The following is a 16,346-nucleotide window of genomic DNA, read 5'->3' as shown; positions in this document are numbered from 1 at the left end:
TTAATGCAGTACCACACACTTCTAGAAGGGGGGGGGGGTTTTCTTTTGATCACAAGCCTATTAGTCGGTTCTGCCACCGTCCCTATTTACATGTATGGGGTTGCTGGTGCCTCAAGCCAAAGAAAGGGTGGGACTTTATGGGCAGGTATATATATGTATACAAGGAGATAAGTAAGAGGTAAAAAACATTTATTCAAAAATTCTAATATAAATACACAATATAGATTAAAGTGATGGTGTGCTTGGGAAAAGAGCCCAAGTGTGACGAAAAATAAAGGTGATTCAAAAGAATCGGTGACAATAGTGAATATTGTGACAAGCAAAAAGGATTTTTCTCTCTGTGTTTCCTGTCGGGGTTCATAGGAAGATGTTCCCAGAGAGAGATCTCAAATTGCCAATGCTGACGCGTTTCGGCTCTATCGTGGGCCTTTTTCAAAGCGTTTATGTCACATAGTAAATGATCTATGAAAATAATACAGGGATTATAAAAAATCCTCTCAGAAAAATGGATACAAAGTGTATTCCTAGTATTTGGTAGGTACATACATGGGTATAGCCCTGTTTTTGCGTCAGGGTTCCTACATCCAGTAGCAGTCACAGCAGGAATCGTATATTTGCGCGTAGCCTATGGGTTATATAATGAAGGTGTTTTAATATAAGTATTTTTAATGGTGAGGAGTTTTTAAGTTTTAAGAAATATTCCTTCACTTACAGTTATTTTGAGGCTGGTGGAGTGTGTTTTCTCCAAAGTCCTGGGGATATATAGGTATTTCCCCTTTTCCTCAGCCAATTCCTTTATCTGTAGTATATAAGATATGATGAAGTGTTTTAACAGTAATTTTTGTGACTTTGAAAAAAACATAAAAAGTGGTTGTGGTAGTAGGTTCCCTCCAGCGGGGGAGGGGAGACCTGGTAGCCACTTGCACTTACATGAATTGGCTGTGTGTCTGCTTACAGTGGAAAGGTTCCATCGGCTGGCGCAGGGTATGTCCTTCCTCTTCTCTCTCCATGAGAGAAGTGCGGATAGACGCTCGTTCCCCGGCCTTTTAAACCCCTCGCGCATGCGCACATTGCGCTATGTGTGAGCGGGCTTCTGGTGAGCGTGACGTGGCGTGCACTGTCTACGCCTGCGTCGGATGAATGCGCGCGCAGGTCTGCCCGTCGTTTGGACGCTCACTGGCCGCCGACACGTAAAGGAGGGGCCGTCTTCTCCTCGAGAGGAGTGGTTGGTCCCAATTAACCCTTGCGTTGCAAGGGCTTTCCGTGCCGGGTGTGACTGCTGGGTTGTGGGAACCCAAGGAAAAAGCAAAAAGCGGCATATACCTCTCAAGAAAAAATCTCCTTCCTAGATACATGGATCATGAAGGATAAGGACGGCCTTCTAAAGACAACTCTATACAGAAAAGAGACCGCAGGAAACTCCATACTGCATGCGTCAAGCTTCCATCCCACTCCACTCAAGAACGCTATTCCATATAGTCAATTCCTTAGAGTGAAAAGAAATTGTACAACCGACCAAGATTTCCAGCGAGAGGCAAACCTCCTCACGGTGAGATTGGCCAAAAGGGGTTACACAAAGACAACCCTTAGAAAAGCGTTCAATAGGGTAAAAAAACAGGAGAGAAATGAGATCTTATTCAAAAACAAAAACAAACAGAAAACCACCGAACAGGAAAATAAAACCCGGATAATAATGAGGTTCACTAATGACCATGCAAAAATCAAGAAGATCCTGGCTAAACACTGGCTGATCCTTAAAGAGGACCCCGCAGTAAAATCATTCATACCAGAAAACCCACAAATAACATTTCGAAAAGCAGGATCGATAAAACAATCACTTATCCATAGCGAATACAAAGAAAGTAGAAAAGACCCCTGCAAAGACAAGGGCACGTTTCCATGCGGGAGTTGTGGACAATGCAGCGTCATAAAGAGATGTGTAGATACAACACTCCCCAATGGGGAGGCTTTTAAACCCCGACATTTTGTAAATTGCAAAAGTAGAGGGGTCGTATACCTCATGCGGTGCCAGTGTGGATCCTACTACGTAGGAAAAACCAAACAAGAGCTGGGCCAACGGGTTAACCAACACATCAACAGTATGCAACTTTGCAATTTTTATGTACCTCTGGGCAGGCACGTAATCAACCATCATAAAAACAGGATGCCCAATGTAACTTTTATAGCACTGGAAAGGATCCATATCCCGCACCGCGGTGGGGATTGGAACAAAAAATTACTACAGTTGGAAATGAGGTGGATCAGACGCCTAAGGGCTACAGTGCCACCCGGACTAAACGAAAACGAAAGTTTTCGGCCATTCCTTGAAGGTTTTGCATCGGGCAAAACAGACTAACAAACTATCCATTCATGCCTTCACACACCTCTCTTTCCCCCCCCCCCCCCACACATGATCATGCACCTGCTAATCTTTCTTTGGTCATACAAATTACCACCTATGACCTTCGAGCAACCACGTCTTTGCCAAAAGCAAATGATACAATACCTTTGATACACCCAATATAAGTCTCATAATATGTAGACATGACATCTGAGTAACCCTTCATAATAACATCCAGCAAATCGGGACCTATCCCATCCTTCAACCTACTGCTCCCCATGATGGTTTATATATTACTGCTGTTAAAATGCTCATCCTTTGTATTTTTCTTTATTTTTCTACTTTTCCTATATATTACTATGATATACTGTAAACATTTGAGAAGTGTTCAAAACTACGTTTGATATGTCCAAAAAAATAGAGGTATATGCCGCTTTTTGCTTTTTCCTTGGGTTCCCACAACCCAGCAGTCACACCCGGCACGGAAAGCCCTTGCAACGCAAGGGTTAATTGGGACCAACCACTCCTCTCGAGGAGAAGACGGCCCCTCCTTTACGTGTCGGCGGCCAGTGAGCGTCCAAACGACGGGCAGACCTGCGCGCGCATTCATCCGACGCAGGCGTAGACAGTGCACGCCACGTCACGCTCACCAGAAGCCCGCTCACACATAGCGCAATGTGCGCATGCGCGAGGGGTTTAAAAGGCCGGGGAACGAGCGTCTATCCGCACTTCTCTCATGGAGAGAGAAGAGGAAGGACATACCCTGCGCCAGCCGATGGAACCTTTCCACTGTAAGCAGACACACAGCCAATTCATGTAAGTGCAAGTGGCTACCAGGTCTCCCCTCCCCCGCTGGAGGGAACCTACTACCACAACCACTTTTTATGTTTTTTTCAAAGTCACAAAAATTACTGTTAAAACACTTCATCATATCTTATATACTACAGATAAAGGAATTGGCTGAGGAAAAGGGGAAATACCTATATATCCCCAGGACTTTGGAGAAAACACACTCCACCAGCCTCAAAATAACTGTAAGTGAAGGAATATTTCTTAAAACTTAAAAACTCCTCACCATTAAAAATACTTATATTAAAACACCTTCATTATATAACCCATAGGCTACGCGCAAATATACGATTCCTGCTGTGACTGCTACTGGATGTAGGAACCCTGACGCAAAAACAGGGCTATACCCATGTATGTACCTACCAAATACTAGGAATACACTTTGTATCCATTTTTCTGAGAGGATTTTTTATAATCCCTGTATTATTTTCATAGATCATTTACTATGTGACATAAACGCTTTGAAAAAGGCCCACGATAGAGCCGAAACGCGTCAGCATTGGCAATTTGAGATCTCTCTCTGGGAACATCTTCCTATGAACCCCGACAGGAAACACAGAGAGAAAAATCCTTTTTGCTTGTCACAATATTCACTATTGTCACCGATTCTTTTGAATCACCTTTATTTTTCGTCACACTTGGGCTCTTTTCCCAAGCACACCATCACTTTAATCTATATTGTGTATTTATATTAGAATTTTTGAATAAATGTTTTTTACCTCTTACTTATCTCCTTGTATACATATATATACCTGCCCATAAAGTCCCACCCTTTCTTTGGCTTGAGGCACCAGCAACCCCATACACGTACCACACACTTCTATTAGGAAACTGAGCTGCAATTTTCATTCACTTCTGTCTCCCACACATGGCATTTTTCTGTATAAGTGTTTCTTTTTTTAGAGCTATTACCAATAAAAGGGCACTTTGAGTGGAACTTCTGGAAAATATATTTTTTCTAATTTGTTCTCGGTACAAGCATGTTACCTCTAAAGATGCTTCTCCTAGGCCCTGATCACTAATTTGTTGGGAAAAAATAATAGTTCAATTCACCCTGGAAAGTATATCCAGAGCTACACTTCTGGTGTTGTGAGTGTGAGAGCTGTGGCTCCTATACAGTGAAGGGATCCTGGCATTTATCCTCCTTTCCCTCTCCCATTATCTATTTGTAAAACTGTAGCATAACTCCCAACTGTCCCTGATTTTGAGGGTCTGTCCCTGATTTGCAACAAAGTCCTTCTGTCCCTCTTCCCTCCTCATTTGTTCCTCATTTTGGTCTGTTGTATATAAAATGCACTATTTATCTTTCAAAAAGTGTTTCCCAGTGCCAAACCTTTCATCCAATTTCTTAATTGCTGCATTTGTAATTTTCAAAAGCCAGTATAAGGGAATAGTAGTGGTAAAATAAAGCACTTGTGGGTTTAACTAATCATTTTTTGTACAATTCTCCTTTAACCACTTAAGCCCCGGAAGATTTTACCTGCGATTCGGCACTGCGTGACTTTAACGGACAATTGCACGGTCATGCGACGCTGTACCTAAACGAATTTGATGCCTTTTTTTCCCACAAACAGAGCTTTCTTTTGGTGGTATTTGATCACCTGTGCGACTTTTTGATCATGTGCTATAAACAAAAAAAGAGCGTCAATTTTGCAAAAATAACAATATTTTTCACATTTTTTTATATGAAATTCCCCCAAAAAAATGTAAAATTCTAAATTTTTTAACATTTTCAGCCAATTTGTTTTATGCTACATATGTTTGGTAAAAAAAATCACAAAAAGCGTATTTTGATTGGTTTGCGCAAAAGTTATCGCGTTTACTAACAAAGGGAAACATTTTTGTCATTTTTGTTGTTTTTCTTTTTAACTCGTAATGGCGGCGATCTGCGATTTTTTTTTGCGGTACTGCGACATTACTGCGGACAGATCGGACCCTTGACTGACATTTTTGACACTTTTGGGGTTACCAGTGACATTTCTACAGTAATCAGTGCTATACATATGCACTGTTACTGTAAAATTACACTGGCAGTGAAGGGGTTAACTTTTTTTGAGAGGGAGGGGTTATGTGTGTCCCTAGGGGCGTGATTCTAACTGTGATTGGCTGTGGCTTGAGGTGTAGGAACAGTGATCAACGGTCCTACATAGTAGAACCGTATAATCACTATTCCTACAGGAGAAATGCTGTATTCCTGGGGAGAATGACATAGGATCCGCCGGTCACACGCGCGGGGGGGTCCGTAGTACTACGTCGCTTTGCCTGTGAGGGGCTGACCGCCGCAGTAAATAGTCGTGCGGCGGTCGGCAAGCGGTTAAGGGGGCGTGACAAGGGGGTATGCCTACATACTTTTGCTAATAGATGTCCCTCGTTCCCATCTCAAAAAGTTGGGAGGTATGCTGTAGTACAGGGTAAAGTCTGCATCAAGTAAAAAATAAATACTACTACGCTACTTATAATCAAAGTGTATCTCCCTGATATAGACACTCTATCATATATTTCCCCTGCATGTCCTGAGACCTTCTACTGTATATACTGTGGTGGAGACCATTTTATATAAGATTAAGCCTGTGCAGTCCGGAAAAGAGGTTCTGTATGGAGGAAAGCCTGTTGGAATATTTGTCTAGCGCGTGAATTGTGAGACAGGTGGTGGACACCAGATGGGTGAAGATCACAAAGGAGGATAATTTACATGGACGCTACAGTATCTTTGGATGCGCTTTGGCACTTTCTTTATATTATAAATTGCACAAAATTGCACTGGGCGCTTTATTTATGAATTATGAACATTGAAGGAATAGTTTGATATGAAAAATTTAGGCACATATGAAATTACAGTCGCGGTATATGATCAAATTTTTACTTTATTTATTATGGTTTATTTAGTGTAATTTTTGAGCTGTAGTGCAGTAACACATTTTCTTTTGTATACATTCGCTTGTATTCTGTTCACAGAATGCATACAGTTCTGCGAATGGACAAGGGGAGATACTGCTGTTTACCTGCTTTTATTACCTTACAACATGAGTTCTCAAACTTTGGCCCTACAACTGTTGGGGAACTACAAGTCCCACGAGACATTGCAAGCCGCTGACAGTTACAAGCTTGACTCCTAAAGGCAGAGGCATGATGGGAATTGTAGTTCAACAGCTGGAGGGCCACAGGTTAAGCACCCAGATCAAACAATATATAGCTAAAAGCATATGGCACCCTTTCAAATTATTGGGTTCAGGTGTTTTCTGTGAAGGGTACTGTTATTGCTTCAGCATAGGCATTTTAGACAATTGTGCACTCTCAACCTTGTGTTAAGAATTTGGGAATGGACTTTCTGTTCCAGGATGACTGTGCCCTGTGCACATCAACTCCATAAAGACATGCTTTTGTATGAAGGAACTCCAGTAGGGTTTAGGTCAAGGTTTTGTGCAGGCCACTCAACGCCTTTAGTGTAAATTGGAGTGCCAATTGCTGGTCAGGTCTTCCTGTCAAACATCAGTATCTTGGACAAAAATGGCCAGTAGGCTCTCACATTGAGAAAGGGGACCTGTGTGTCCCCAATACATTGGTGTTTTCGTTACTGCATGAGCCATGTTGCTTTTTTTTTGTCATGTTTTTATTAGTAAAAATCTGAGGACTGTTTTCTGGCATGCTGCCCATTTTTGTCCTTGGTTCTACAAGGTGTCTCCATTGGCTGTGCACCTTCTTTTAAGTGTGAAAGGTGGAGACATAAACTGGATGTTTTGCAAACATCAGTACCTTCCTTTACAAATGCTGTTTTGGGGGAATGGACACAAAAAAAAAGCTGTAAAAGGGAGATGGATGGACCTATATTGATATTGTTGCCCATGGATTTGAAATAGGATGTTTAACAAACTCATTTAGGTGTGGCAGGCATCTGACCACACAATTTAGAGCAACATAGTGTAATGAAAACGGAAAATTTTCTATCCAATACTTACCGTAATTTTCCTTTCCTGGACTCCATGGCAGCATACGTATAGGTTGATAAAGGAAAAGGAATTGGCAGCACTCCAGGTTGACTCAAAATCCAGATTTATTGACTGGACATCCAAATATGACAATCGTGACAAGGTAGACGCGTTTCACACACTGACTGTGTGCTTAATTATTGATTGACTGTGTGCTTAATCAATGATTAAGCACACAGTCAGTGTGTGAAACGCGTCTACCTTGTCACGATTGTCATATTTGGATGTCCAGTCAATAAATCTGGATTTTGACTCAACCTGGAGTGCTGCCAATTCCTTTCCCTTTATGAAGTTTACACGGAGGCGAGCCGGGGCATGCACCGGTGTGAGTCATCAGGCAATCACACCACCTTGAGCAGTGAGTTCTTGTCTTTTCAATTGCAATATGTATAGGTTAACTCCGCCTCCACTCCTCCCCTATAAGACCCCACTCCCATAAATCTTTGCTCTGAGCCAGAAGCTGCGCTTCGTAACTAACCTACTCATGACTCTGGGAGGGAACTCCTGCTAATAGCTAGGGACTTCTGGAGACTACACAAACCAGGCCTCGATCGTGAACACTTCATCCAAGGTAAGACTTCAACCATTCTGGTCCTTAGGAGGAGGAAAAAAAAGGAAGTGGCCTCTGGCTCAGAGCAAAGATTTATGGGAGTGGGGTCCTATAGGCAAGGGGTGGAGGCGAGGTTAATCCATACGTATGCTGCCATGAAGTCTGTCAGAAAAGTAAAGCTAGCCATATGTGGCTATATTTCTCATGTTCAGCCTACTGACTGAATGATAACAAATCAATAGATTGCTTCATCCAGACTAAACAGCATGGATAGAGGAATCTGCACCGACAGCTATTGTATTCAATCAGTTGCAGCGCCGCTGTTTGGCCGACAATGTTCCACCTGGCTCAGTCGATTTTTCAGTTGAGTTTTATCTCACTCAGTGATGCCCTTAGGGGCATCAACAACTCAAATTTTGCCAGGTTCAACAGGAATTAGATCTACTTCGAGGTGTTTATGGACAAGTTTAGTTTGACTATCATATAACTCTAAATACTTTGCTAGTAATAATTAATTTTTGCATTTTTTCTTCATATAGCAATACCAATGGAAAGTGCCAAACAAAATCCAAACATCGCTCTGGTGCTTACCGCCTATGGAGGCCACATTGGATTCCTGGAAGGCATTTGGCCAAGACAGCAAACTTACATGGATCGTATTTTCAAGCAGTTTGTCCAAGCAATTTTTGAGCATGGCAATGAAATTTCAAGCATGTAGCTTCTTGAGATGATGCTGTTTTTGTTGTCTTCTACTTGTTGTTATACAAAGGCAGGCCCAAAAAAAAGTCATTACAACTTATGCACAAGTTAACCCTCTAGATGCTAATGACTTATGAAACTATACCTCTAAAGAAGTACAAGGGTTAACAGCCAATTGAAACAAACAGGCAAGCCAGCGAACAGAATTGAATTCTCTCGTATTCAAAACTAGCAAATATTTAAATATATACATATATATATATATAGCAAATATATATATAAATTTTGTAGCAAGAATTTGCATACAGGAATGTTAGCATTTTATATTTAAATTTTTAAGTGTTACCAAGAATGACCTTAAGTATATTTAAGCTCTGCATATACTGAATTGCACTTAACCAGAATCATGATGTACACAAATACACATTCCTCAGGGTTTTCATATAGACCAGTTTCTGCCTAGAGTTGCAAGCATTACCATAATACAGTTTGAAGGATTATCAGGTCCTGATTTGTGTTAACATAATGCATGCTCATGAAGGCACTGTACAAAGCAAATGTAACACAGCATACGTGAATGGAAAATGTAACCTGCACAAAGGCATACTACAGAATGAAGGATAGCATGGATTGTAGCAGTATTAGACTGACTCTTTATTAAGTTATTGCAAATAGCCTGTAAGACATGCAATGTATAACTTATTTTATGTTCTAAGCCATGTTCTTTTTTTGCATATTTATTTTATAATTGGCTGATTTAAAATGCATTCCAAAGTGTATATTTTTTAGTTTATCTTCAAATAAACAGTGTAATTTTAATCTGCCTGTTGCTGTGTCCAGTGATGTTATTCCATAAGCATGATGGTCAATATAATGTTAAAAGATATCTAAAAACCATAACAAAATTGTAATTTCTTAGTCCTTTAGTAAGGGACACAGGAACTTTATCATGGGTTCTATGCAGCTGCCTTCAGGTGATTATACACTGGCAAAAAAAGAGAAGGCTGCAAGGACATCCCCTATACCAGGGGTCTTCAAACTATGGCCATCCAGTTGTTTAGGAACTACAATTCCCATCATGCCTAGTCATGTCTGTGAATGTCAAAGTTTTACAATGCCTCATGGGATGTGTAGTTCCGCAACAGCTGGAGGGCCGTAGTTTGAGGATCCCTGCCCTATACAATTCCTCCCACTCCCAGGTAGCCCGAGTTTTTTTTTTTTTTGCTAATGATGTGACGGACCTCTTCTCTCCACTAAGAGAAGCTTACGTCTTTCACATGTTTTTCTTTCTGATGATCCTTCTATCAAGCTCTCTAGCTGTACTATAGCCACTGTGACTCCATTTGCAGCTTTCTGGCTCCCCTGCTGAGCCTTGGGGGACTGGATCCCATAGGATGGAAGAAGCAAGGCTTCCTGTAATGTTGCTGGAATGTATTGTATCCTGTTGGAGGTGCATACTTGTGGAGTGAGCCGCAGGGCGCTTTACAGTTCCAGGGCTGTAAACAACAGAGCCCTGTTCCTGAAAACCTCTAAAGGTGTATGTCCATTGTGGAGGGCGAAGCCCCATGGTGGAGTTTGACCCTTTTAATCTTGCCTATAGAGCTTCTGTGGAGAGTACAGGGTGGAAGCCCCTTAAACATTCTTGCCTAGGGTGCCATTGAAATTTCTAAACCTTTGGGTGTATAAGTGTTGGCAGCCACCCCTCCGGTGGTCATGGCTTGCAGCATGGAGCACTGGGTTTAATTACATGCATTGACGCACATGCTATCTGTGCCACTGCGTCGTTGTGACCTTCTACCTAAAAGTGTGACCTTGAACTCACTGCCCCTGCACCATCTCATTCTGAAATTGGTTACTGGGGCCTTGTGCCCTGCTTCTTTCTGGGTAATCTGTTTTCAGATGACCTGTTCAAATGTGATTATCACCCCCAGCAAAGGGGGTGATAATCACCCCAGACGTGGTAAAGCATGTCAAGCAGACAACAACATTTTTTATTATTCAACACAATTCCAAGGAGGACATAGCAATATTTTATAAACTGTAGCTCATTGGGTATCATAGATGTAGCTAAAATTGTGAGTAAAGTAGATCAAATAACCGCAAATTTGAGAAAGACATAATGGTGACCCAATATTTCTAAAAATTGTGTGAAATAAGTTACTGTCATTTAGGACATAGAAACATGGTCTTAGTAAGCAACTATCATAAATATAGACTATTTACGGTCCTCAACGTTGCCCGTTCAATGGTGTCCTCAATGCTGAGAAATACAGGCAGATACTTATCTGTCCATCATGCCATACCATCAGGGAGGCAGGTCATTGGCCCCTAATGTTTTCTGCAGCAGAGTAATGACCCCAAACATACAGCCAATGTCATTAAGAACCATCTTCAGCGTAAGGAAGAACAAGTCCTGGAAGTGATGGTTTGAACCACACACAGCCCTGATCTCAACATCATCGAGTCTGTCTGGGATTACATGAAGTGATATAACAATTTGAGGCAGTTTACAGCTACAGAAGATCTGTGGTTAATTCTCAAAGCTGATTGTAACAACCTACCTTCCAAGTTCCTTCAAAAACTGTGTGCAAGTGTACCTAGAAGAATTGATGTTTTGAAGCCAAAGGGTATTCACACCAAATATTGATTTGATTTAGATTTTTCTTCTGCTCGCTCACTTTGAATTTTATAAATTAAAAAAATAAGCAATTAAAATATATGTTTTTGAAAGCATTCTTACTTTACAGCATTTCTTCACACCTGCCTAAAACTTTTGCAAAGTACTGTTGTTTATATTTTTGTCCATTTGTCAGCCTAAAAATCGCTGATCGCTGCTATCCTGTATCCTAATGAGAGATGAGGTAATCTAGATACCAGTAATGTGTCCCCTTTAAAAGCAATGAGATAGCAATGTTCAGAATGTAAAGTCTTGCTATTATCTTCACTGGCAGTATAGCAGTGTGAAACAGGCAATGCAGGACAGCTGGTTCTGTTTATTGATGAGCCACTAACTGATGCAAGTGTAGAGTGTCTGTGTTTAGTGTTTAATAAAAACACTGTAGCAACTGATAACTGGGCTCTGGGCAGGTGCTCTCTCACCAATCCTAATGTCCCTCTTATGAGTCCTGGAAGAACAGGCAATGACAACTCTCCACACTGTGAGACACTGAGATGCCTGCGATCTGATGCTTCAGTGAGACCCACTGACTCCAACTCGATCAGCGATGCCGCAGGAATGTCCGCGATGTGTCGATTGTCATCCACCCTGCCTGGGCTGAGTCTGCAGACAGCTGGGTGGTGTGCAATAGGCTGCAGCTCTCTCTCTCTTTGGCGGACTGATGCACACACGATGGATCCCAGGAAGCAAGAGAGCGTGGACCAGTTCAGCAGATCTCTTTATGGTCTCTCTCACAATTCTCCCCTAGAGCGAATAGCCTGCTGGGAGGTGTAGTTCATAAACAGTTCAGCAGTGCAGTAATAGTCTTTTAAAAGACTACAGTTCCCACAATGCTTTTCTTCCAGTCTCAGGAGTATGATGCATGAAATCCGAGATCAACACTAGAGGAGCATAAAGACAGACTGAGAGAGCAGAGAATACGTCTGCAGTGTCAGATAATGGTAGTCCGCTCCCGACTACATCCTACCCCCACTTGAAAGTCTTTGGTCTCCAAAGACAAAAATATAACTTCATTAAAGGAACTACTGAGTAATATCTCACAAATAATTGCAAACGATAATTCTGCTAACCAGAAAATATAGTAGCAAATAGCTGACTAATAGAGGGATTTTTTTTAGTAGTAAACTACACAAGTCATCAGACAAAGTTAAATAATTTTCATAGCAGGCCCATAATAGATTGGTGGCCCACCCAGAAGTGTCAGAAGGTGGAACAGGGTCATCCTCCACCAAAGGTTCGGTAGAGGAGGCTGGCACTTGACTAGAACGCTGAGCTGTAGAAATAAGTTCATCAGAACTTTCTCCAAGGGTGTCATATATTAGTCTCTTGGGTGGATGAATTTCCCATCTAAGCCTGGAATACATATTTTCTATGGTTTCAGGCTCACGTCCTAGGCCCAATCAGCTACAATCAGGCTCTGGTTCTTCTAAAATATTGAGAACAGTTCCTTCTCCTTCATCTTGGGTGGAAGGGATTGGATCTTCTCTAACATTTGGCATTTCAGGGTTGTCAGCTGATTCTAGCTTACCCCTCCAGTCCCTATTTCAGGAGATGGTACAGGTCTCTCTGTCTCAACAGGCTGATGTTCTACCCCTTCAGGTGGAGACACTACACGTACATCTTCCATTAAAGGCCAAGAAACTCTGGTGGTGTCTTGAGATGGGGGAACGCACAACCAGTCAAGAGTCAGTTCTTCTTTGTCACTCTCCTCTCCCTCATCCTCTTGGAGTATAGGTTTGGGTATCCGACGGGTTCTAGGCCTCAAATGAGGGGAGCGAAGTATATCAGAACAATGGGGTGAAGACACCCGAATGGCCTCAGATATGGGCAAAAGATGGTTTCGATGCCAGGTTTTAAGCGGACTGGTCTTTCCCTCTTAGTGAATCTGGTACAAAGGAAGTCCAGGTAGCCTTCTGCAGATGATGCAAGGTTGGGAATGCCATTGATCGGCTAGTTTGTGTCTGCCAGGCACTCCCAGATTTTGCAATAACACTCAATCTCCTGTTTGCAAGTCTCTCACTCTAAGATCAAAGTTTATTTTGTTCCTTTGCTCCCTTGCAGGGAATGCCTCCACGGCTTTCTCATAAGCAAGCTTCAAATTCCTTCTAAGTCTATCAACATAACCTTAATAAGAAGCCTGAGAGGTGCAATCTGGGGATGTTCCAAAGGGTAAATCCGCTGGCAGATGGGCCTCCCTCCCGAACATCAGTCGGTACCCAGTAGAGTCATTCACTGTGCTATTGTAAGCGTGGACTACAGTGGCATAATACGATCACCCCAGTGTTGTTTCTTCTCTAAAGGCAAAGTTCCCAGCATGTTCAACAAAGTGTGATTGAAACATTCAGGCTGGGGATCCCCTAGAAGATAAAAAGAGGTGGTTCTGGACTTTTGAACAATTTACAGTTCACAGAGCCGTTTTACTAATTTACTCTCAAAATCCTGGCCTTGATCCTAGGCAGGCCGTAATGAACAAAGAACTTCTCCCCCAGAGTCTTTACTGGCTCGTATATCCTTGGTCGGTAAAGCTTGAGCATAACGGGCAAAATGATCTGTCACAACCAGGACATTACTGTGCCCACTCAGGTCAGGTTCTAGACACAAGAAATCAATGCACAACAGTTCCAACGGTTCCATTGGCCCTGGACTTCATAGGTGGCACATTGTGGCAGCTCTGCTTTCTCTGAATGCACCAAATGCAAGAACGACAATAGCTTTCAACTTCTGTCCTCACGGATGGCCAATGGAAACGATCCCTAACTAGCTTAAGGGTTTTATCTGGTCCCAGATGTCAATAATCGTCATAAAGAGCTCTCAACACTGTTAATCTGTGTTTTTCAGGAAGAAACAATTGTCGAACACCTTCCTGTTTTTCAGATGGGCATTTCCGATATACAATCCAATCTTCCAATTGCAATCGCTCCCATTCTTTGTAAACTACTTTAGCGCCATCAACTGAACTTTTCAGCAGCATCTGAGAGACTCGAGTCACCAATGCTTTCATATGCCTGACGAAGGGGTCCTGCGCTGCTCCAAAACGTTGCACTATATTTTTCTAATGTGATCTTCTTCAGAATAAAGTTTTTGGACTGCTTTTGCAAGATCCTTGGTGTGCTGGCGAATATGTATCTACTTGTAACCGATCCAGTTGCCACCTGGTGACCGCTTCAGCACCCAGTACACATGTGCCTACAAACCAGGAAGGTGTGCGATAGGAATATGAACGATATTATATCCTTTTAGAAGACTGCAGTTCCCACAATGAATTTTCTTCCAGTCTCAATGCTGGTTCACACATATGCGATGCGGGAACCCTGCAAATCCATTGCGGGTTCCCACATCGCACTCAACTTGCAGGCAGTTGACACTGCCATATGCGAATTGCTGGAGGTGTCAATATAAAATTAATGACACCTTCAGATCAGTTCGCAGTGCGAACTGTCAATTCGGACATGAATCAGATCACATAGGTGTGAACAGGGTCCTGTGCGACTTTCATCCCAATGCAATGCGAATTTAGCCATTCAATCTGTATGGCTGAATTCGCAACGCACCAACATCGCATGGGATTTGCAGAGCAGTGCCCTGCGAATCACATGTGATGTCTGACATCGCATTTGTGTGAACCGGCACTCAGGAGTATGATGCATGAAACCAGAGACCAACACTAGAGGAGCATAGAGACAGTCTGAGGAAGCAGAGAATAAGTCTGCAGTGTCAGATAAAGGTAGTCTGCACAGAAAACAGAAAAGTGCAAATGAAAAGAAAAGGGTAAGCATGTAGAAAATTGATATCCTATGTACTCACAGTGAGACTGTCCTCTCTGCAGAGGCAACCTTCTCACCTGAAGAATCTCCAACACTAGCATTCATGTAGAGACTGGTCCCGGCCCAAGCGGTGTTCATGGCACTCCCCTCCTCTCCCAAAGGGAATAGCCACTACTGGTGTTAACAGTTCAGAGGTGGTTCCTAACTCCCAGTTCACATACAGTCTTCTGGGCTGGCAATTACTCTCTCCAACTTCAGCAACATGTCACCACAGTGCCCACACTGGCCCCACACTCACAGCCGCACGGACACATTCAGGCCTCTGCTACATACTAGTCCAAGATGCTCCATGTCCCCACCGCTGCACAATACCAGACTTCCCTTGGGCATCAATCGGACACCTGTGTCCAACAGGGTCAGATTCTGTGTCTCAGTCCGCCCTGCAGGCTCTTCGCCCACTCGCGGGATAGCCTCTGCGCTCCGCCATCTTGTTCCTCCACACAAGTCTTCTCCTCAGCTACTCCTCAGTCCACATAGACCATCCTCCGAATTGCCGACTCTCACTGCTGTCAGTCTGCAATCGTGATCTGAAAGCGAGGCTTGAAGCGCTCGTGGAGCGCAGCATAGAAGGGATGACGTCAGTGGTGGTGCAGAGGATGGTCTATGTGGACAGCTTTACCCCCAATGCCTGCATATTTAGATGTGCCTGTTTTTATCATCAACCATATGAGTTGCTAAATATTGTACATTCATTAAATGTAATCATATTGCTTCACTTAGAGGCGCCTCTCTTCACTATTATACTCAATTGTGACATGACGCTTACTTGTATATCAAGACATCGCTTGTTTATCAAGTCAAAATTTATAAAAAAATTAGCTTGTTTTGCAAAACACTTTTAGACCAAGTTACTCTCAATCCAAGGTTTTACTGTATATATAACTGCCAGGAGTCTAAGAAGAATCTCACATTTAAAAGGGAAATTACCAATTCAACAAATGGGTGTCCGCCTTGTTACAAAAAACACACATTAACATTTTTGAAAAAAAAAAAAAAAATACATAAAGTGCAAAGAAAAGATACATACTCGGATAACCATCAACATTCCATCATTGACTGTATTTATCTTACACCATTTTAGGTATTATACATTAGTTATGATTATACTCAGTGACATAAGCAGGAAGCCCTAGAAGTCACCTCGCCTGACGAATCATTACCTCAGATACACTTCATTTACCAAGCAAGGCCTGTACTTCCCATGTGTACAGCCAGCTGAGTGTTGGTATTCATTCATAGGACCAAGGTTATATTAAGCACAGTAAAGTTTTTTTTTTTTTCTCTGGTGACAACAGTACTATTAAAAGACCATATGATACCACCCCTTACCATTCTGTTTAAACTGCTATTTGCTCAAAGTGCTTACAGAGCGTTTTGGTTTGTATTTAGTATTATTTTCACATAAAAGCATTAATTATGT

The 16,346-nt window shown here is 42.2% G+C and overlaps 1 protein-coding gene across 1 annotated transcript in view; it reads left to right on the top strand.

The window, feature by feature from the left end:
• ABHD3 (abhydrolase domain containing 3, phospholipase) overlaps positions 1-9,244 on the top strand; it is a 124,465-nt gene extending 115,221 nt beyond the window's left edge. The window contains exon 9 of the mRNA XM_082257285.1: positions 8,266-9,244. Within this exon, the coding sequence (XP_082113411.1) occupies positions 8,266-8,444 (179 nt within the window). The 3' untranslated portion in view covers positions 8,445-9,244. The remainder of the gene's footprint in view (positions 1-8,265) is intronic.
• Positions 9,245-16,346: the final 7,102 nt, after the last annotated feature.

The sequence above is a fragment of the Pelophylax lessonae genome (genome assembly GCF_965119305.1).
Source record: "Pelophylax lessonae genome assembly, chromosome: 5".
Lineage (NCBI taxonomy): Eukaryota > Metazoa > Chordata > Amphibia > Anura > Ranidae > Pelophylax > Pelophylax lessonae.
Note: the sequence above shows the minus strand (reverse complement) of the source record. Positions and strands in the feature narration are given on the sequence as shown.